At 46.8% G+C, this 21,314-nt stretch overlaps 1 protein-coding gene across 9 annotated transcripts in view; it reads right to left on the reverse strand.

The window, feature by feature from the left end:
- Positions 1-21,314, reverse strand: part of LOC148012169 (protein ZINC INDUCED FACILITATOR 1-like) — a 265,948-nt gene that overhangs the window by 74,443 nt on the left and 170,191 nt on the right. For all 9 annotated transcript variants that reach the window (XR_015689021.1, XM_087668792.1, XM_087668794.1 and 6 more), the window contains 4 exons: positions 14,099-14,152; positions 13,951-14,013; positions 13,437-13,486; positions 13,195-13,270 (listed from right to left, as the gene is read on the reverse strand). Coding sequence is in view for 8 of the 9 variants with exons in the window: in XM_087668792.1 (XP_087524918.1) it covers positions 13,195-13,270; positions 13,437-13,486; positions 13,951-14,013; positions 14,099-14,152 (243 nt within the window). In the remaining variant the exon portion in view is untranslated. The remainder of the gene's footprint in view (positions 1-13,194; positions 13,271-13,436; positions 13,487-13,950; positions 14,014-14,098; positions 14,153-21,314) is intronic.

Raw genomic sequence — 21,314 nt, forward strand, 5'->3', positions numbered from 1 at the left:
AAATGGATATGACAGATAACTTGAACAAGGTAAGGGACACTTGGAAAGTAGATATGGATGCATTGAAATCTGATACAAATGCACACATAGCAGCCAAGGACATCGAGATTGCTAAACTCAAAAGGCAGTTAGAGTCATGTAAGAATGAATTAGTGACATACAAGTCAATGATGGATGCACAAACAACAATGCCAGATGCACCAAAATTAAAGAAAGAGGTGGAAAGTTTAAAAAAAGACATGCACACATGGGTGAATGTGGTAGAGGGAGCTCAAAAGAAAGCAGAAAATGTTTAGCAAATTTTGAACAAAAATGCACTATGGATCGAGGTAGTCAGAAGAAACAAAGGGGTGCCTCAGAACAAAGTAGAGTTTATGAACGCAACACTAGAGGAGGAAGCAAAGAGGAAACTCCGTGCATTGCATGTACGTGTGGTGGGGTGGGCTAAAAAAGGAAACCCCTAAGAGGACGCTAAAACACTTTCTGCTAAGATGGGTGCAAATGAGACATGCATTATGGATGCTTGGAGGATAGGTGATCCAAATAACCAAAGAGGTCGGATCCTCATGCTGAAATTTGGGGACATGGATAGCAAAAGGGCCTTCTTATCAAAAAGAAAAGCTAGGTGAAAAGATTTACCTCGATGAGGATCTCACACCTGCACAATTAGAGCACAGAAGGGCTTGCATGCCAAAAGTGCTGGAGGCTCGTAAAGAAGGCAAGTATGTTGTGTATAGAGATAGCAAAGTAATCATAGCAGAACGAAGGTCACAATGATGATACAAGGCCTACCAGACGTTAAAGATGTCCCTTTGAAATTGTAATGGTTCAATGAGACTCGATGCATTGACCAAATGATGATACAAGGCCTATGAGACTTTAAAGATGTCCCTTTGTAATTGTAATGGTTCAATGAGACTCTGCATTATGGATGCTTGGAGGATAGGTGATCCAAATGACCAAAGAGGTCAAATCCTCAGGCTGAAATTTGGGGATATGGATAGCAAAAGGGCCTTCTTATCAAAAAGAAAGGCTTTGAAGGGTGAAAAGATTTACCTCGATGAGGATCTCACACCTACACAATTAGAGCACAAAAGGGCTTGCATGCCAAAAGTGTTGGCGGCACGTAAAGAAGGCAAGTATGCTATGTATAGAGATGGCAGAGTAATCATAGCAGAATGGAGGTCACAATGATGATACAAGGCCTATGAGATGTTAAAGATGTCCCTTTGGAATTGTAATGGTTCAATGAGACTCGATGCAAGTTATTTTGAGGATACTTTTTGTGGGATAGATATGGCTATGTATATAGAGACACATCAGTGTACAAATTCTAGATTACTAGATGTTGGGGGATACAAATGGGAGAGCATATACAGACCTCAACCCTGTTGACCAGGAGGAACCAAGGAACCAAGAGGGGTGGCTATTCTTAATCATGAGAGCCTCCAAGACATGATTCATATGGTGTCACAAGATGTGCATGCTAGATACATGTGGATAAGGCTAAGGATAGGGCACCTGAGGGATCTATAGGTTGCAGTATGCTACTTCCCACCTACCTCTTCAACATTTGCTATTGGGGAGGGATCACCATTTGAAGTACTACATGAAGATATTATGAGATATGCAAGTATTGGGGACATACTACTAGTGGGAGACTTTAATGCTCAAATAGGAAGTGAGAAGTCCGCCTTTTATGATACTGAACATGAAATTTTTAAGGAATTGGCATTGGAGGAACTAGGGCTTGCCAGGACATCTCAAGATAAGGAGGTGATAGGATATGGATCCCATCTGCTAGCTTTGGGAAGTGCTCACGGATTGGCTATATTCAATGGCCTATTAAGATGGCCAGGAGTGGATGCTTTCACTTGTTGGAACAACAAAAAAGGGGACAGTGTGGTGGACTATGTAATGGGCTTGCCAGCGTTAATTCTAGAAATCAAGGATTTTGAGATATCTGATAAGCCGATCAGTATAGCGGCCAACCATGCAATCCTAAATATTACTCTAGCATGTAGTCAGAGACAAGAAACATGCACACGGTCACACACATTCCCGCATTATGAATTTCTAGAGCAAACGTCACATATCTACAGTGATGCAATACGAGATGGCTTAAGCCAACTAGACCAACATGAACGACTTGAAGATGTCATTAGATCTCTAGCAAAGGTTTTACATGATGCACCTACAGAGGCATTCCCATGTAAGATGGGCCCTACTGCAATATGCAATTGTATTGCCCCTCAAAATGCTTGGTATGATGATGAGTGCAGACAAACTAGGACCTACCTATAGAGGGATATTACACTAGGGACATGCACACATAAGTAGGGATGGAATGTCTTTTGTCATCTTGTGCATAAAAAGAAGAGAGATTATTTAGCCCAACTAGAGTCAGAGATGTATCAGCTCTTTTTGAGCAGAGACAACAAGAGGGCATGGAGGAAATTTCACGGGAGGCAACCCCCAATTCAGTTGACATCACCTATGGTTTGGCATGAACATGCTAGAGCACTATACGATGTTCCATCACAAGAGCAGATACCTTGTCCATCAAACTCTAGGCCAACACAGTTTGGTTTCTTTATGGAAAAGATGGTGAGATATGCCATTTGGAGGTTGAAGAATGGGACAACACATGATCAAGATGGCCTTGTGGCAGAGCATTTTGCACATGCATGTTATGCACTGGCCCCTATCTTGGCGAATCTCTTCAATAGAGCCGTATGTGAGGGGTTTCTAGTAAGTTGGTGTGACCACACAATAGTGCCGATTTTTAAGAGTGGAGATCCATTGGTTGCTAACAACTACCGCACTATTATGATTGGCCATATGCTAGCAAAGATATATGCCTCTATTGTGGAGCATGAGTTGAGCTTATGGGCTGAAACAAAGAAAATACACTCTACAAGGCAAGCTGGTTTCTGCCACGGATACAATACGCTAGACCATATATTCACACTAAGGGCCTTGATTGAGGAGGGACGATCACGGAGGAAAAAAATCTACTGTTGTTTTGTGGACCTCCGCAAAGCCTTTGATAATGTGCCACGTGCAAGACTCATGCAAAGGTTGCGAGCCATTCGGGTTCCAGAGGATATGCAATGGTGTATTTATACATTGTATGAAACTGTGACAGGGAGAGTACGAGTGCCTGGAGGCACAACAAACTCTGTCTCTAGCATAGTGGGTGTAAAGCAAGGATGTCCCCTCTCTCCTTTGCTGTTTGGACTGTACATTGACGAGATTTCTGATAACATGCAGAGATGGGGTGGTATGGGAGCGAACTTGGCTAGGGTACTGATACCAATTTTGTTATATGCTGATAATATGGTGCTTATCTCAATTTCACCAGAGGGACTACAACAGCATTTGGATGCATTGCATGTGTTCTGTGAAGATAAAGGTCTCAAGGTTAATCTTGGAAAGACTAAAATCATGATCTTTAACACCTCAGTAGCTTGGGTGACACACTTAGAGCACCACTTTATGTATGACGGTCAACATGTGGAAATGGTTAGACAATATGCATACCTCGAGGTCACTTTCAAGGGGCCACAATTTTCATGGAAGGAGACTTCAGAGGCTAGGCTTGCATAGGCATATGCAGCTTTGGATGCTCTAGAGCGGCAGTGTGCACACATACAGTTTCAAGAGCCTCGTACCAAATTGTGGCTTTTTGACACTTTAGTTATGCCCACACTACTCTACGGGGCAGCCATTTGGGGCCCAAGCCTTTATCATAGTAGAGGATGTCGCTTATTTTTTTTGCAAGTGTGGCTAATTATATTACTTAAAAGGCTAAATACAACGAAGTGCACATGCTCAACAGACTAGTTGGAGCTGATGCAAATCACAAATCCATCATCTATACAAGCCTCTCAAGGTGGTCTGGGGGAGATAGGGGCAAGAAGCCATGGACAAGGGGTGTATCACCATCTGGGGCTACCCGCCTGCATCATGAAGAATAGGTCATGGCCACCCCCCAAGTGCACAGAAAGTGAAAACGAAGTTCCTGACGCGGGCTCGAGACTCACCCTGCACCTAGTCCCACTCGTTGTGGAGGGAGTGGATAATGGAGGTCCAAAGCTTTGTCAAAGTTGCATATAATGAAAGGCACTCCCCGCCAAAAACCACCTAACAGCGTGTCTTTCAAACGTGCCATCCTGTAAGACTGCCTATGATCTCCCATACCTCTGAGCGCTTTGCTGTGGGCTCCAATATTTGGTGGATGGGTAAAGCCTCCAAGCCGACTATTGCACAAGACCCAGCCTCGATGAGAAAAATCGTGTCCTACATCTCGGCCTCATACAAGAGGTAATGGCTCGAGGATTGCATGCTAGCAAAAAGCCCCCCAAGAGATACATCCAAGGCTGGGTGCCACATGGCAGAGAATACGGCAGGCTCCTCTCCACATGAGCTGTGCCGCCTAGCAAGGGCACAGGCAGTGCTTTGGAGTTTCCAAGTGCTGTTGTGGGCAGCGCTTACAACCTCCATCCTGCTGCATCTGGGCCAACCAACTCCCACCAGCCAGACCCCCATGTGCCAAAAGCCAAAGGAAATACGACACCCTTCTCCGCCTTCAGTTGTCTCACAGGCGAAGCCAAAAGGTCCGACGGAAGGCATCCGTGATGCTATGCTCCGCCCAGTATCTGCTGCGTAAAGGCGTCCAATCCAATGTCTTCCTACATTAGTACATGTCTACCAATCCTGCTGTGTACTCCAAGAACCTTAGACGCTTCTTGGCGACCGTAGTGGCCGGCCATAGCCACTCTCCAGGATCCCACTCCAACTCATCAAGTGGCCTGCTCTCCCATATCCAAAGGCGCCACTCTTGAAACTCCTCCTAGGGCGGCACATAAGGGCCCAGTCGTTGTGTCTTCCCCGCTGGAGTCCGACCACACAAATCCTCCTCCAAGAAAGGACAACAATCTCCTCATCTTGCTCTCCTATGTAAAGAGCTAGACACCCCCCATCCTGCACAGTAAAGAAAGTCCCGTAGGGGGTTCCACCCAATCTATCTCCCTCCTCCTCCTCAGCTCAACACTTCGCTGATATCCTGATGCCTGCTATAACACCACTTGATCCGCCATCCTATACGTCTTCCTCCACGTCCTGATAGTACGAGCATGGCCACCCTCCCAGCCAGCCCACAAGATGTGGGATCGATCACCTATCTGTATCCCATTCCGACCTTTGACTTGGTGGTTCTAGACCACCGGTTGGCGGTCTATCTCCTCTTTGCATCCTGAGGACCTCTGAACTAGGGCCTTTCGAAGGCCTTGCCACACTCGAAGTAAACTACGGAGAAAGGAAATTTGGGCAGTCATGAAGATCCATCTCAAGGATGGCCTCCAACCCCCACCAAGACTCAGTCTACACTCCTAGAGACCCTCCTGCAAAAGGACCTTCCAGGTCTATCCACCTAGTGTGAGACCACAGACCACTAGCTTGCCCAAAAGGGCCACGCTCTGGAACTCTAGGTCAATAATCCCAAACCCTCCCTCAGACCGATGCCGGATGATGGTCACCCACACCACCTTGGCCCAAGAGTCCCTGGAACCGTCTGAGCTAGCCCAAAGAAAATTCCTCACTAGGCGGTGAAGCTGAACCACACAAGACAAGGAGAAACACCAACAAGAGGCGATGCACCAAGCCATCGCTAGGAGAGCCTCATTGACCACCAGGGCTTGGACCGCTAAAGAAAGGCGGACAGTGGTTCAGTAGGTCAACTTCCTCCTAATAGAGTCGAGAACTGGAAGAAACTGCTGGGCAGGAGTGATGTCGAGCCCCACCTGGAACCCTAGATATCGGACGATCTATCCCCTACTCACCCATCTGAACCCGAGGTGAAAACCCCACTCTGTGCTGGAGTCCGGATCTGTAAGAAAACCAACTAACTTTCGCCAATTGATTTTCGCTCCAGTTGCAGTGCAAAATACCTCCAGAGCTAGTCTCACTCTCTCCAACATCAGCTCATCATCCTCTACATAAAGAGCGGTATCATCCACATACTCTGAGTCCAGCAGCTTAGTCTCCTCCCTCACCGGAAGTTGCAGGCCACGTAACCTGCTCACTTGTGAGTGGAGGAAATAGGACATCGCCTCTGCAAAGAAGAGGAACAGATATGGAGCAAGAGAGCAGCCTTGCTGGACAGATCTCTCTAGCCGAAAATCCTCCCCTCTCCTACCACCAATGAGAACCCTGCTAGTGGCCGATCTATAAAGTGCCGAAACCCCGTAGATCCATGCCTGTGGGAAACCCAGCCTCGCCATGGTACCCTCTAAGAAGTCCCAGTCAACCCTGTCATAGGCCTTCTCAAAGTCTAGGAGTACTACCAATCCCTGACCATTGTGCTGAGCCCACTTGGTCGCCTCGAAAAAAGTGAAGACATTGTCTAGGATGCTCCTATCTTGGACAAAACCTGTCTAGGTGTCATGAATGATGTTTGGAAGCACGGGGCGGAGTCGACTCCCAATCATCTTGGACAAGGTCTTACAGGCCACTGACAACAAGGTGATCAGTCTCCATTGGGATAGCTCCAACGGATCTCTCCCTTTGGGGAGGAGACTAACAAGACCTCCCGATAAACTCCATGGCATCCGTCCTAAGCCAAAAACCTCCTAAAAGGCCAGTAGTAGGGGGTCCTTCACCACCTCCCAGTAGGTAGTGAAGAAGGCCTTAGAAAGACCATCCTCTCCTGGGCATTTCTACCCATCCTGTGCATTGAAGGCCTCAGCTAGCTCCTTCTCTGTGAAGGGGTCTAGAAGGGAACGTCCCATCTCCTCTGTGACTAGGGGCGCAATGCAATCCCAGACCTAATGTCTGCATCATTCTACTCTGGCTCAGACTGCCTCCTACTGAAAACATTGTTTGTAAAAGTCAATGGCAATCTCCAACACCTCATCTGGGCTAGACTGAATCCTCCCGTGCCAATCACGAAAGCTACGAATCTCGTCTCCTGAGGTCCGAGGCTGGTGCACCTGAAAAAAATTCCTTGCACATCATGTCCCCTTTCCGTGCCCAAAAAGATACTAAGGTACGGAAGGAGAACTCAGAGCGCCTGTCCTCAAGGCCAGCAAGGGCTGCCCTTGCATGCACTTTTTGCGTGTGGAGAGTGGGATCCCCTAGTGCCTCCTGGAGTCGTCTCTACGTGGCTGCGTGGCTGCTAGGTCTCGCCGGAGTGCTCTCTCCTCCTCCCAACTTTGCTGCCTGGCCTGTAGGGCTGCCTCTTGGTAGATCCTGCTTGACTTGGCTAAGGCCTCTGCAACCTCCTCTGCGATCTGGTCCCCCCTAGCCCACTCCCTACTCCCTAGTCCAAAACTGCTCAATCTGCCTCCTCACCTCCTCCCTCCTATAGATCGAGTCAGGGATCCGACAGGATCGTGTGCCATGGGCTGAAGTGAGAGCATCAAGAGTGAGGAGAACTAGGTAGTGATCAGACAAAGTGGTACCAGTCAACTGCCCTACCTGGCCTCTGTGAGAGCACCCCCACTCTCCCACATAGAACCTGTCTAGCCACTCTAAAAGAGCTCCGCCCAGCTGCTTATATCCCCAAGAGAAGTCCAACGACCTCTCCCTCCTGTGGAAAGCTGGGTCCCGCCAAGCAGCACGTGCTCCTACTGTGAGGAGGAAGACCTCCCATGCCTCTTGCTCCTCCCTAGCAAAAGATGATGTACCAGTGAGACAGTAGGGTTTGCGGGGAGGAACACGGAGTAAACTCAACAAACATGGAGAAGAGAAGAGAGAAGAAACTCTAATGAATGGAATGATGAAGATCTGAATCATGGAGTGAATGTGATATAAGGGAACAAGGGTACCGTGGCACAAGGAAGATGATGAAGACAGCCACAAACCACAAACCGCAATGTCCTCCTGAAGGGGTGTGATGGCAGTGGAGAGGCCATAGTTGCCTCCATACAACGTACAATACTGTCCATACAGTACTGTACGGTACGTATCCGTACAAATTCGTATGTTTTTTTGGGCCTATTTGGGCCACTTGGTCTGTGCGTCTTGGTTCCCACTTCCCACATTTCCTAGGGCCCCGCCTTTACTCTTGCGCATTCCGCTTGCTTGCGTGGCACTTTTTGGGGGGGTGGAAAGCCTTGGATACCTCATCCCACCCCCTTTTCCAGCAATGCAACCCCCCCCCCCCCCCCCCCAGCCCTCTTTGGATTCCTTCCAGTTGGCAGCCCTCTCTTTGACCGTTGACCCCTCTTTGAACTTTGACCCTTCTCTCATCTACAAAAGGTGCTCCTCTCCTCCATGCTTCCACACTAATTCAGCAAGCACTTACCATTCTCATCTTCCTCTCTTGGATCTTGATTCTTGAATGGACTTGTGTTTTGTCATTTTTGAATCTCACCTCCCATCCCCTCTTTCCCGCACCCTATCGAAGCATTTGCCATTCTCAAATCTCATCTCCCATCCCCTCTCTCTCACTCTTGCTCTTTCAACTTTACCCCAACCCTCGGGCCTCTCGAGTCTCCCTCCCTTTCAAATTTCAAGACTCAAGTTTCAAGAGTCGAGACTCAAGCATCTCTCTCTCTCTCTTTTTTTTTTTCCGTAAAAGGTAATTGTATTAATTACGTAAAAAAGGTACAAGTTTACATGATTACAAGATACACGAGGGCTCTAGGCCAACGTGTGTAAAATCCCAGCATTAAGCCACGAAAAAGTTACACAAGTCATGGCAAAGAGCCAGAGGAAATTGCCATATGCCAGGGAAGTAAGTCCTCCTGAGGGAGCAAGTCCGAGTGCCGAATGAGATCTATCTGCCAATGCAAGAGACCTTTAAGCCGGGCAATGTGTCTCGGTACATGAGAGGCCGAATCAAAAAGAAAGGCATTCCAAATGGTCCAATTTTGTCAGCATCCCCAGTATCTGAAAAAGTGGAATAAGATCTTCATATGTAACTATGGCGGTGTGGGGTATTTTGGGCGCACAAAAACCCAATTGAACGGGGTTAGTGAGGACCCCACCACTGCACGCCAAACCTATGACAAGAGCGACCAGATATTCTTGGCGAGCGGGCAAGAAATAAATCGATGTCGGGCCGATTCCACAGTAGTGGTGAAGAAGAAACAATTGCAATTTGAGATTCGACGCTTGGAAAGGGCCGAGGCAAGAGAAAGACCACCAATCATTACCCGCCAAAGAAAGACCTTACATTTGAAAGGAGTCTTATTCAACCAGCCCTCCATCACAGTTGCCTTCCACCATGACTGTGATTTCGGCAATCCCCATATAGTATTAGCTTTAACACCCAGCCATTGATGATCTTTAATCAGAAGATGATACACCTGATTAGCAGAGGCCTTTTCCAAACTCAACCAGCCTGCAAGGTCCCAGTCCTGCCAAGGACGATCCACAGCAAGGGCAGGAAAGAGTTGCCTGCCCTGAAGCACTAACAAAAGCTATTCCCATAAATCACGATATCCATGCGGGATTCTGAAAAAGTCTCCTGGCAGTACGAAACAATGCGAAGACATTCTTCTTTTTTTTTTCGTAAAAGGTAATTGTATTAATTACGAAAAAAATACAAGATCACTTGATTACAAGATACATGACGACAATCTAAGCCATCATGTGAAGAGGTTCTAAGTACTACAAGTTACAATGTCATGGCAAGGACGCGGAGGAAATTGCCATATGCGAAGACATTCTCTCTCTCTCTCTCTCTCTCTCTCGGGCCTCTTTATCTGTCATCGGCATCATAACTCGTGAGAAGCACGAGGCCTTCCGATTTCCAAGTATTGTTAGTAATAAGTATACTTACTTGTAATTTGTAAATTGTGGTTGTAGATGGGCCTCTCAAATGTGGTGCAAGTTGTTACCGGCAATGTATTAGTCATCGGCATCATAACTCGTGAGAAGCATGAGGCCTTCCGATTTCCAAGTATTATTAGTAATAAGTATACTTACTTGTAATTTGTAAATTGTGGTTGTAGGTGGGGCCCCTCAAATGTGGTGCAAGTTGTTACCGGCAATGCATTGAATTGTCGGCGCATGGGTCGTTTTCTTGAGGCCGAGTTCCCTACAATTGTGTGGACTCCATGTGCAAGTCATTGTTTGGACTTGCTCATGGAGGACATTGGGAAGCTCAAGTGGGTGAAGAGGGTGGTCTGCAAAGCTACATCAATTGTCGCATTCTTCACGGTAAAGGTAAAGGTGCTTGCGATGTATTGTGAGCATAGCACATTGGAGTTGAAGAAGCCTTCTTCAACTCGCTTTGCTTACATGTGGTTATTACTAGAGCGCCTTTATGAGGTGTGGTCCGAGATAGTGGTGACCACTCTATGGAATGAGTGGGATGAGCATGAGACAAAGGAGGCCAAAGCCATGCAGCGCTTGTGCCTTAATGAGCAGTTTTGGCAAAAATTCCGTGCTGTTGTCATTGTCATGACTCCCTTTTATAGGATTTACGTATGAGTCATTGCGAGGGGTCCACCATGGGCCTTCTCATTCACTTCTTTAGGCGGCATTGGTGGAGGCACATGCTTGTACAGTGATCACAGAGACACAGCGTGCACATGCTTTAGAGATAGCAGAGAGGAGATGGGCGTGGATGCATAAGCCCATCCATGGTTTTGCCATATTGGTACATCCAACCTACAAGTCACCAGCAGTCATGGATGATAGAGAGTTCCGTTCGGACCAGCTTGCTTATTTGACTCGTGTGGTCCCTATGGATGACCACAATGTAGTGTTGGAGGAGGTAGGATGCTATGCAGATCAAAGAGGGCATGTGGCTTTTGCTTCTCCCACTTGTTGGAGGAGAGAGTCACTTGTGAAGCCTTTATTTTGATGGCAAAACTTTGGATACGCACTGGAGACCCTTCAGCCCTTAGCCATGAGGGTCCTTGCCCAAGATTGCTCTTTAGGTGCATGTGAGAGAAACTGGAGTGCCTATTCTCTCATTCACACAAAGATTCACAGTCAGCTTAGCACACGACAGTTAGAGCGGCTAGTCTATTGGTGCACTAACTTACGCATGATGAGGGCTATGATGAGCATGGGTAGTCTGAAGCAGGTAAAGTTTAAACACTTAACCATAACATTTAAAATTTGTTGTTTTAAGTTTTAAACTTTGAACTTTGAAGTTTATACTTCACAATTTAACGCCCGTCACGTTGAAAGCTGCCCCCCCCGTCATGTCTATTCGCGCCCGTCCAAATCGATTGTGCCATCGTCAGCGCCTGCTACGTTAGCTCGCCCCCCCACGCTGAGTCTCCCCCTGCCCCGTTAGCTCGCGACAGCCCGCCCCGCCTATCTGTCTCCCCCCCCCCCCCCCCCCCCGGCACGCTACCTCCGTCCGCGGTGTCCAATGCCCCCCCCACCCTCTAGTTGCTCCCTCTCCTGCAGCAACTTCCCCCCCTCATGTAGCACCGCGACGTGATTGGTAGTTTCTCGGAAGGGTTGCGCAATGGAAACCTCTAGTCAAACGCCGGCGCACTCAGCAAGTGCCCCTCAGTCAAACACCCTACGTGTCGTCCTCTCTGAGGAGTAGCTCTTAGCCGTCCGAGCTAAGGAGCTGGAGCTAAAGGAAATAGTGATTTATGGTCAGGTAGGAGGACATTCCCTAGCCACGGCCCAGCTTCGGGACTAGCTTCACTCCACACTGTGCATCGGCACAATGCAGAACGTGGAGGTGGTCCTAATGGGCCAAGGGATCTTCATGGTCAGGCTCAGTTCAGCAAACGGAACTCGCAAGTTACTTGCCAGTTCACCATATGCGTCCACGAAGAGGGTCCTATACATGGTCCCTTGGTACCCTATCTCCTATTCGAGTCTAGTAGGAAGCTCTCGCATGGTTCTGAAGAGCTACTAATGATGCTCTAGTTGCCCTCTCTGCCAGATAGGGTCCCCCCCTCATCCTCAAGGCCTCCTCTCTGAAGAAAGAACTCATTCTTTAGAGGCTGTTATTCAAGTCTCAAGCTGCCTGTCCATTCAAAAAGGTTCTAGCCCCCTAAAATGTTAAACTAGGTGCATTTTTTTGGGAGGAGTATCCTTCATAAGCACTCCATGCTGCTTTCAACCCTCTACTCAAAGACACTTTAAAACAAAATGTCGCAATTTCCCTCAATCTTCCACCTAACTGCTACAAATGTGGCCACCACTCCAAGCCTCTAACATTGTGATAGGACTGTCTGGTACCATAGGAGATTCAGTAGGAAGCTCTCAAGTTGCTTTTTTTAGAATGTGGATGAAGTCAGTTGGAGAGCAGCTGCATGGTACACTACACTATGCTACTTGTGGGCTACATGGACTATGCATCCAGTGTGCTTCTCAAAGTTCTAGACACTCAACAGCTCTCATCCCTGCTCCCAATTACTTGCAAACAAAATGGCAGTCTGAATATAGCAAGAAATGGGACATAGGTAGTATAGTCTCTTTACATCTCTAGAAGCCTGATTTGCCTGGTACACTCCTCCATGATAGTCTTGGGCTAGGTGGACTATTGATGCAGTGTGCCTATCAAAGTTCCAAACACTTGACAGCTCTCATCCCTAGGCCCAATCGCTTGCAGAAAAAACAGCAGCCTTAATATAGTTGGAGATTGAAGATCAGTATTGTAATGGTTTTGCATCTCTAGAAGCATGATTTGCAGACAAGATTGAGCAGCAAAGGACTTCTCCAACAAAGAGATATCTGGCTGGATATTATTCACCCCTTCACGGGTTACTAGAGCAAGCTTTAGGGAGAGACTGAGAGGATGAGGAAAGGCAAAAAACCATGCTAGATATTATCCACCTCTTCACTGGATTATTCACTTCACCGAGTTGCTAGAACAAGTTTTAGGGAGACTCTGAGAGGATGAAGAAAGGCAAAAAACCATGCTGTACATTTGGTATGCTGACCTTCTCTTTTGAACAGCCAATAGTTGGTGCAACATAAGATGATAAGCACCAACACAGAGACATTAAAATTCAGCTATACATAATAGAAAGGGTTGATTAGATCATCAATAAGAAGAATATGTCAAATAGCCTGAAAATCTAGAGACTCGCATTACAAAATGAAATGATGTTTCAGACCAAAACACATGCTTACAAAACTAGGGTAAGTTTATAAATGCATTTCAACATTTCCTTGGATATGTAGGTATGGTTAGCTAACCCATAATTTCACACAAAGTAATCTTGGAACTAGATAGAATGCTTCTGGAATGTTTATACTTACTGGAAGCCAACAGCTTGCCACGAGTCCAGCTAATGCAAAAATAGAAATGCATACACAAGGTAGGGCATAAGGAAACCTAGGCAATGTTCAAAAGCAAATGCATACAATTAGATTTACCAGACAGTAAGATTATAAACTTGAATATTGTCAACAAATAGAAGTATAAAGTTCGTAGTGCAAAAGTAATCATCAGCAGTTTAATATTTGAACTCCTTTCAACAAGAGAATCACTGAATGCTTACGTGTCAAACAATGATCCACTAGGAAAAAGTCCAGGGTATTTCTCAGAAGGCTGCAGAGAGAAACATGGAAGCTAAGCATATTTCAAAACAGAAATGTCGCTTAGTTCAATGGACATGTGCACACAAGAATGATGGAAAATGGCCACACTATTGAATTGAACATAGATTTGATATTCATGTGACACACAAACCAAAGGGCATCCCTTTTTGGCGAAATCAAAGTAATTTTAGGCATTCGTATGCAAGCCCTATTGGGGAAATCAGATAACAGTTTTTCCATATTCGTGCAAGAAACAGAATGCCTATGTATGTTGACTCATTATGAATCAAAGAAAACAGCTTATCCATGGGAAGCACAATGGATGACACTCTTCCAAACATATTTCATAATGTAGAGATCTCAAAACTTGGAGTGTACATACATAAGCTTCTTACCAGTACAATTTTCAACTAGAAATGAACATAAATACGAGCTTCAACCAGAAGGGAAATTTGATCAAATGAAGTTTCTAACCTGAGCCAAGTATCCTCCAATGGCAGGACCAACTATCAATCCAAACCCCCACATTGTTCCCACCTATCAAAACACCACCAGAGGTGAATCAGAGGAATATCCAGCCAAGTTCTCATACCCTCAAAAATTCCTAACGCTTGCAATTTACCACTGACAGGCCCAATGCTTGCTGCTCCACACTGCAAATCTCAGATGCATAGGCCTAGCAAAGACACATCAATTAATAAGTGAAAAGAATGAAGTGAGAGAAAATGTACTTTCATACATAATAAGTAAACTTGATGATCACCTATCAAAAGACTTTTAGTCCAAATGAATCATTCTCTTTTTCAAAGAAGAGAAGAAAATCTATTAATAAGACCCCTTGGAACATAATATCCCAAGGCAAAATATAATGTACAATCAAGGGACTTCCACATCAAAAAACATATAATAAGGGGAAGGCTGTTACAAGGCTGTATTGAATAACTTCGGAGGACTATAGTGCTAGACAATGTGGATCTCACATTTGGAAAAAAGTGCCAAAATCCCTTGTCCTGAGAAAGGCATTTCTCCTCCTCCTCATAGTCTCAGAATTGCCACGTATCCTGTCCCATCTCCCTCAGAGAGTATGAATAGTCTCTGCTGAAATCCCTTGTCCTGAGAAAAGCATGTCTCTTCCTTGTAGTCTCAGAACTGCCATGTATCTTGTCCCATCTCTCTCAGAGAGTATGAATAGTCTCTGTCCAAATGGAGAGTCTCTTCAGTAGATCTGTCCAAAAAAGCTATAGCATGGCTACATCTGGCCGTCTACTCTGAAAGAATCTTCAAGCAATACATCCAGGTTCTGAAATTCTTACCAAGTTAGGATCAAGGTAAACTTAATTCCATCAATTTATGGGACAGATCCATGATGTAAACAAACACCACTCAATGGTTCCAAGCATGATAATATGAACCAAATCTCTTGAACTGTTTAAGGCAGAAAAACACTTATCAACAGCTCATTTTATACAGCAAATTTAAGTGCAGGTTTTAAGAGATAAAACTTGGATGGAAAATGGAATCAATTAAAGAACCTAATTGACTCTGGCCAACTAGAACACCTCCTAAACAATCGCAAACACCAGAAAATACAACCCCCCCAGAACCTAACAAAAATGGACTCAATCATCCCACTGAGCCATGAGCTAAAGCATCGTGACATCAAGATACCTGCACAACTAAGTTATGCCTAGTTTGTGTAGGTCTTGAACTCCTCTAGACCCACACTCCCCAACTCGTGCTCTTGGATATAGAGACTACCACTATCTACTGTCCTTGTTGCCATGACGGAACAATCTAGGAACAAAGCAATCACTAAAAAGTTCAGAAAACAAAAGGATAAAGGTATGGTCATGCTCACAGGCCACAAAGAACTCCAAACCCTAGCTCACCAATCTTGCCTGCCTCCCTTCCTATCATGCACATGACATGGTTCCCCCCTCCAAAAGAGCTCAATATTAAGCTCAAATAAGTCAAGAAATGTAGCCAAACTTGGAGCAGTAGAGAAATGTGTCTATTGTAATTTGAATTATTGCAACAATCTCAAGAGTTATCCTAAAAGGATCTTTGTGTCAAATAAAACTTACATGTTGCTCGAATTTGGCTATCTATACTATCAGGTACACGTCTTTCCCTAAAGAATCCTGCCCAAAAAATATTGATATCTTCTAGTTGACCACTAAGCTTCTTTTGGAAGCTCTCTTTGAATCTGCTCTAATGAAATTGTCAGGACCCCAGTTGAATTTGATTACCTAGAAGAATTACAACCATCAACAAACACAAGTAAAGATGAGAAACCCTAATCCTAGCCAACTTAAAAAAAATGTACCTCGGATGCAGTAATGCATCAAGCGCTATTAAGGCCATTAATGAGGGTATAATGATGTTGGAATTATATGTGAGCTGTCTTCTCTGACAAACTGCCCTCTTTATAGCTGCTTCCACCACCACAAGCTGTCACACCTTCCTCCATTGCCACCCATTGCCCTACCTGCACCCCTGCCTGTCCATCTTCCTATACCACCTGCACCTAGTTGTTTCTAACATGTCCACCCTTGCCCACTAGTTCCCATGCCTTTGCCTCTATCTGACCCAGGCCTACTACCCTTGGCTCTATTCACCCCGTTCCTATCTACCTTCCTACCCCACCTAGACCTCCTTGTCTCTCCCCTATCTGCCCTTGGCCTACCACCTTCGCCTCCTCTTCATCCACCCTTGTCACCCTGCTGCCCCTTCCCTACCCATGCCCTGCAAGCCACCTAAAGCATCTTTCCCCAACCTGCATCCAGCAACTTGCGGCCTCCTTCGCCTACACCTACTCACCATTGCCGCCACCACCTTTCTGTTATAGCAACAGTTACACCTACACCAGCTTTGCTTCCTTCTCCTACCTCGCCCTCCTCATAGCTATAACAATGTTGTTCCCTCCCCTTGTGACAACTTCCCCCTTCAACTGTCAGCTTGTAGCAAGCTTGGGAGACCCCATGAGAGACATACAAAATTGCAACCTCTTGTCCAATGTTGGCACACCCAACAAGTGCATCCCAGTCATACTCCTTTTATGTAGCCCTCTTCGATAAGTAGCCCCAAAAAGTCTATGCCATGAAAAACAAGTTAGGGGAGACTGTTGTCAAGGGTGACTATCCCACACACAACATCATGATTGACTTCACTCTACTTTGTGTATCAGCGCCTTGTACATCATCAACATGGAGCTAATGGGACAAGGTATTTGCATACTTTGCCTTACTTAGCAGCGGCTTGTCAAAAACTCCCTGGTGGTGTCTGCAAATGGAGTTATTTATTGGTCTCCTGGTACAATGATTTATAGTCTCATCCTTTGGCTCTCATCATAGATTTCACCAGCACCCTGTCACTCTTCTTTAGCTGGGTCTTGCAGTTGAGGACAGCCTACCAGTAAAGGACTTTTGTCATATCTTTGGCACAATCCTTCCTACTTCATTTGGAGATGTGACTGTGAGAGTGCGCTACGGAAGAGGAAATACGAACACGGAGGGAGAGAGAGAGAGAGAGAAAGCAGAAAATAAGGAAGAGAAATCTGCACTGACTGAAATGAATGCTGAATACACTGAAATGGACTGATCAGTCCCTGCACGCAGCCCGAAGCGTCAGTGAGGGCACCAGATCAGGCTGATGATGATGGCAGCACCACCACGGGGGAGGAGTGTCGGAATCTGCAAGAAGACAAGTGACCAAGTGGGGAGGGGGGCTGCCTACAAATAGGCAACGGACAAACCCTAACCCTAACCCTAAAATGGGCGCAAACCCTAAAAATGCCCTAAAATGGGCGCCCCACAACAGTGACCAAAAAGTGGCCAGGCAACCAGTGGCTGCCCACTAAAAGCGGCCAAAAAGAAATACACAACCTAAGATACCCAGTCGAGAGTGACTAGCCTCCCCCATCATAACACATGACAGACATGTCAGAGCTCCTAATGTCCTCGTCTGACTCAGACTGAGGCTCACAGGCAGGAGATGACAAGGCATGACAAACATGACTGCTAACACCCCCTCTCAGATCCTGGATGTGGTTGAAGGCCAAGGGAGAAACGGATCCTGGGGCGGCAAGAGGAATGCCAATGTTGATGAAGTCCGTCGATGTAGACTGCCGCTGAAGGAGCTCCTCACGATCCTGGAAATCCCCCTCTAAAACACTAGGGGCCAGGGAATCCACAGCCGCATCACCGAGATCGTCCCCCTCTGAAAGGGATGGGGGGTACGAGGGAACCACCGGAGGAGAAGGTGGGGGATGGGAAGGAACCTGTGGAATAGTAGGTGCACAAGCGGGAACGGGTGTAGCAATAGACTGCCACGGAGGACCCTGCATCAAAGAAGGGGAATGGAGCCTATAAAGCCCGCTCTCCTGCCAACCTGTAGATAAGACAGCTCCTGTAGAAGAATCCTCAATAACAACGGCATGCTCGGTGAAGATCACTCGTGTGCCAAGCCTCGTAAGGCCATAAACTGAGAGGAGGGGAAGACCCAAATCCGGAACATATAGGGCCTGTGAAAAGGAGCTCAAAGGTCGGTCGGTAAACAAAGGCAATGTGCCAACACCACTAATAGGCACCGATAAAAGATCACCAATAGTGAACTGAACCCTCTGATGGACGGAGATCCTGTAACAAATCACCTCGGGAAGTCATATGACTCGAAGCACCACTGTCCACTAACCAAGGCTGTGCAGAAGACACTGCAGCCACGGAAGAAGAATCCTCCTCCAAAGCATGGATATGAAGGAACACTGACTCATGGGTAACAGCTGGTGTAGAGGTAGAAGAAGGCTCCGATGTAGATCCACTCGTCGCGCCTGGACGAAGGTGAGGGTACTTTTTCCAGCATTTCTCCTCGGGATGTGTCCCTTTCCCACAGTGTGGGCACTTCGGGCTCTCTGAATCTGTGTCAGAGCCTGAAGAACTATCCTTCTTCTTAGCCTTTGACTTCGTCTTCTTCTTCTTCTGTCCTCCCGAACCTGCAACAAAGGCTCTAGTGGAGTCGGATCCACTAGCACTGACCTCTCTGAGGTGCTCGTCATGCTCCAAGACAAGCGGGGATAGCTCCTCCCATAGAAGCTTCTCACGGGTCCTCGATGTAAGAAGGCTGGTGTAGAAGACATCAAACCGAGGCGATGGCAGCTGAGTCAAAAGAATCATAGCCATGTCTTCAAAAGATATCGTCCGACCGAGGGATGCAAGCTCATCCCTCATATCCTGTAATCTGTTGATGTGGTCCTTCATGGAAGGACTATCATCAATAGCGAGCATCCGCAACTTCTTTTCGAGAGATATCCGGTGGGCAAACGTCTTCTGTTGATAGAGAGACGCGAGCTTTCTCCACACGTCTGCTGCAGTCTTCAACCTGTGAACATGAACAAGGACAGAATCTTGCAAACTCAGAAAGAGGAAAGATCAGGCTCTAGAATTGAGCCGATCCGATAAGGCTGCACGATCCATAGATGTCCCATCTGCGGGATCCACCTGAGGCCAGGGAATAGGAACAGAAACAAGCTCCCAAAGATCGAAGGAGTCCAAGATACACTCCACCTTGCAGGACCATAAAGAAAAGCTGGAGCCATCCAACCGGTCCTCTTTGGGCAGCTGAGGAAGTACGGGTACCTGTACAGGGGGTACCAAAGGCTGCATCTTCAGCCCACTGGAAGAGGCTCGCCGAGATACATGAACAGAAGGGGGACAGGAAAGAGGAATAGACTCCGGACGACGGTCCTCGTGATTGAAATCACGCCTCCGTTCAGATGAGTGTCGAGACAAAAGCTCATCATCTGAGTCATCAAAGCCCATAAACTGATGAGAAGACATCTTCGATATCTGCAAACACCAAAACACAACAAGGGAAGGTTGCCGGTGCCGAAACACAAACACCTGAAGCTCCTGAGCTGGCCGCCTTGCACAGATTGCAAGGACGATGTCAAACGCAAATGCTAACGATGGAACAACAGCCAAAACAGCAAGGCGCAGCCTGGAGGAGTGTCGCCCAGCTAGAGGAGGGCCGCCTAGGCTGAAAATGCAAGCAGGAAGAGGTTGGTGATGACGTGGCAACCACTGGAGAAGGCGCCAGCAGCAAACGCAAATATGTGACACCAAAACAGGCCGCCTTGATCAAGGAGATGGTGCAGAAGGTGACGCCTCAGCTGTTGGAGACGTCTTGACCAGCAAACGCAAAGTTGTGGGTGTTCTCCCGCGTAAAACTCAACTCCGTATACTCTCCTTCGGCTCTAATACCATGTGAGAGTGCGCTGCGGAAGAGGAAATACGAACACGGAGGGAGAGAGAGAGAGAAAGCAGAAAATAAGGAAGAGAAATCTGCACTGACTAAAATGAATGCTGAATACACTGAAATGGACTGATCAGTCCCTGCACGCCGCCCGAAGCGTCAGTGAGGGCACCAGATCAGGCTGATGATGATGGCAGCACCACCACGGGGGAGAAGGAGTGTCGGAATCTGCAAGAAGACAAGTGACCAAGTGGGGAGGGGGGCTGCCTATAAATAGGCAATGGACAAACCCTAACCCTAACCCTAAAATGGGCGCAAACCCTAAAATGGGCGCAAACCCTAAAAATGCCCTAAAATGGGCGCCCCACAAGAGTGACCAAAAAGTGGCCAGGCAGCCAGTGGCTGCCCACTAAAAGAGGCCAAAAAGAAATACACAACCTAAGATAGCCAGTCGAGAGTGACTAGCCTCCCCCATCATAACACATGATAGACATGTCAGAGCTCCTAATGTCCTCGTCTGACTCAGACTGAGGCTCATAGGCAGGAGATGACAAGGCATGACAAACATGACTGCTAACACTGACAATAGGAGCAGGGGTTTCCAAAGGTGCCATTGATAGTGACTAACATCAAGAAAACACCCAAAATTTTGGAGATTGAAACCAGAAAATCCCTCATCAGTCACCATATCATTGCCACAAGGCAGCCTATCAGTGTCTTAGATACCATGCCCTTGGACATCAGGCCCCAAATGTACTCTTTTTGGGCATTAGCCTGCTCATCAACAAAAGCCTGATCACCAAATGGAGTCACATCAATCTGTGGACAAGGACAGCTTCACCAAAGTCTAACGCCATCATGCTAGGGGAGAGCTTAATCCATTACAACCCTAGCAAAGAAAGGGCACCTCGATAAGGGCTACCTGTTAGCCTCGCCCCCAATCACACCCCAACATGGGTATCGTGACCCCATCACCCTCTCTCTCAGTACCACTTCCCCTACCCCAGAATTGTAAGGGCTTTGTAGCTATACAATGGTGTTGTTGCCAGAAACACCTATATATGGAGTAGTAGTGACTCTGAGCCTTGCTTGGTTTCCACTCTACTTGTGATTCCCTATACCCAATGGTATACCCTCACATGTGCAGCATCACGAGGGTGTAGTCTTGGGATGTCCCTATGTTGTACCGTTTCTTTCATTGACTTAATACAAGAGTATATCTTGTTCTCACATATCGTGTTACCTTTTTGTGCCGTGTTGAGTAACTGATTGAGTGCAAGTGCATTACACTTGGTATCAGAGCAACTCTTGCTTGGAGTTAAGGAGTCCTCACAAAAGTAGGAGAGAAGATCCATTGCCTAGAGATCATGTCATGACATCCCACATCGCGGAGCCTCACATTACGTCGCCCCTTGTTGTGGTGCCCTCCGGTGCGATGACCCCCAATGCGTGATGACCCCGACACGAGCTACCATCTAAAGACATGACACGGCTTCCCCGCGGCACAACTACGACCTGAAGGCGAAGTGGCTTCTCCACAATGACAACACCAAAGCCAAGGTGTGGCTCCCCATAACAACATGGAGGAC

The sequence above is a fragment of the Lygodium microphyllum genome, chromosome 27 (genome assembly GCF_053477565.2).
Source record: "Lygodium microphyllum isolate KBCC chromosome 27, Lygodium_microphyllum_v1.1.10, whole genome shotgun sequence".
NCBI classification, from domain to species: Eukaryota; Viridiplantae; Streptophyta; class Polypodiopsida; order Schizaeales; family Lygodiaceae; genus Lygodium; species Lygodium microphyllum.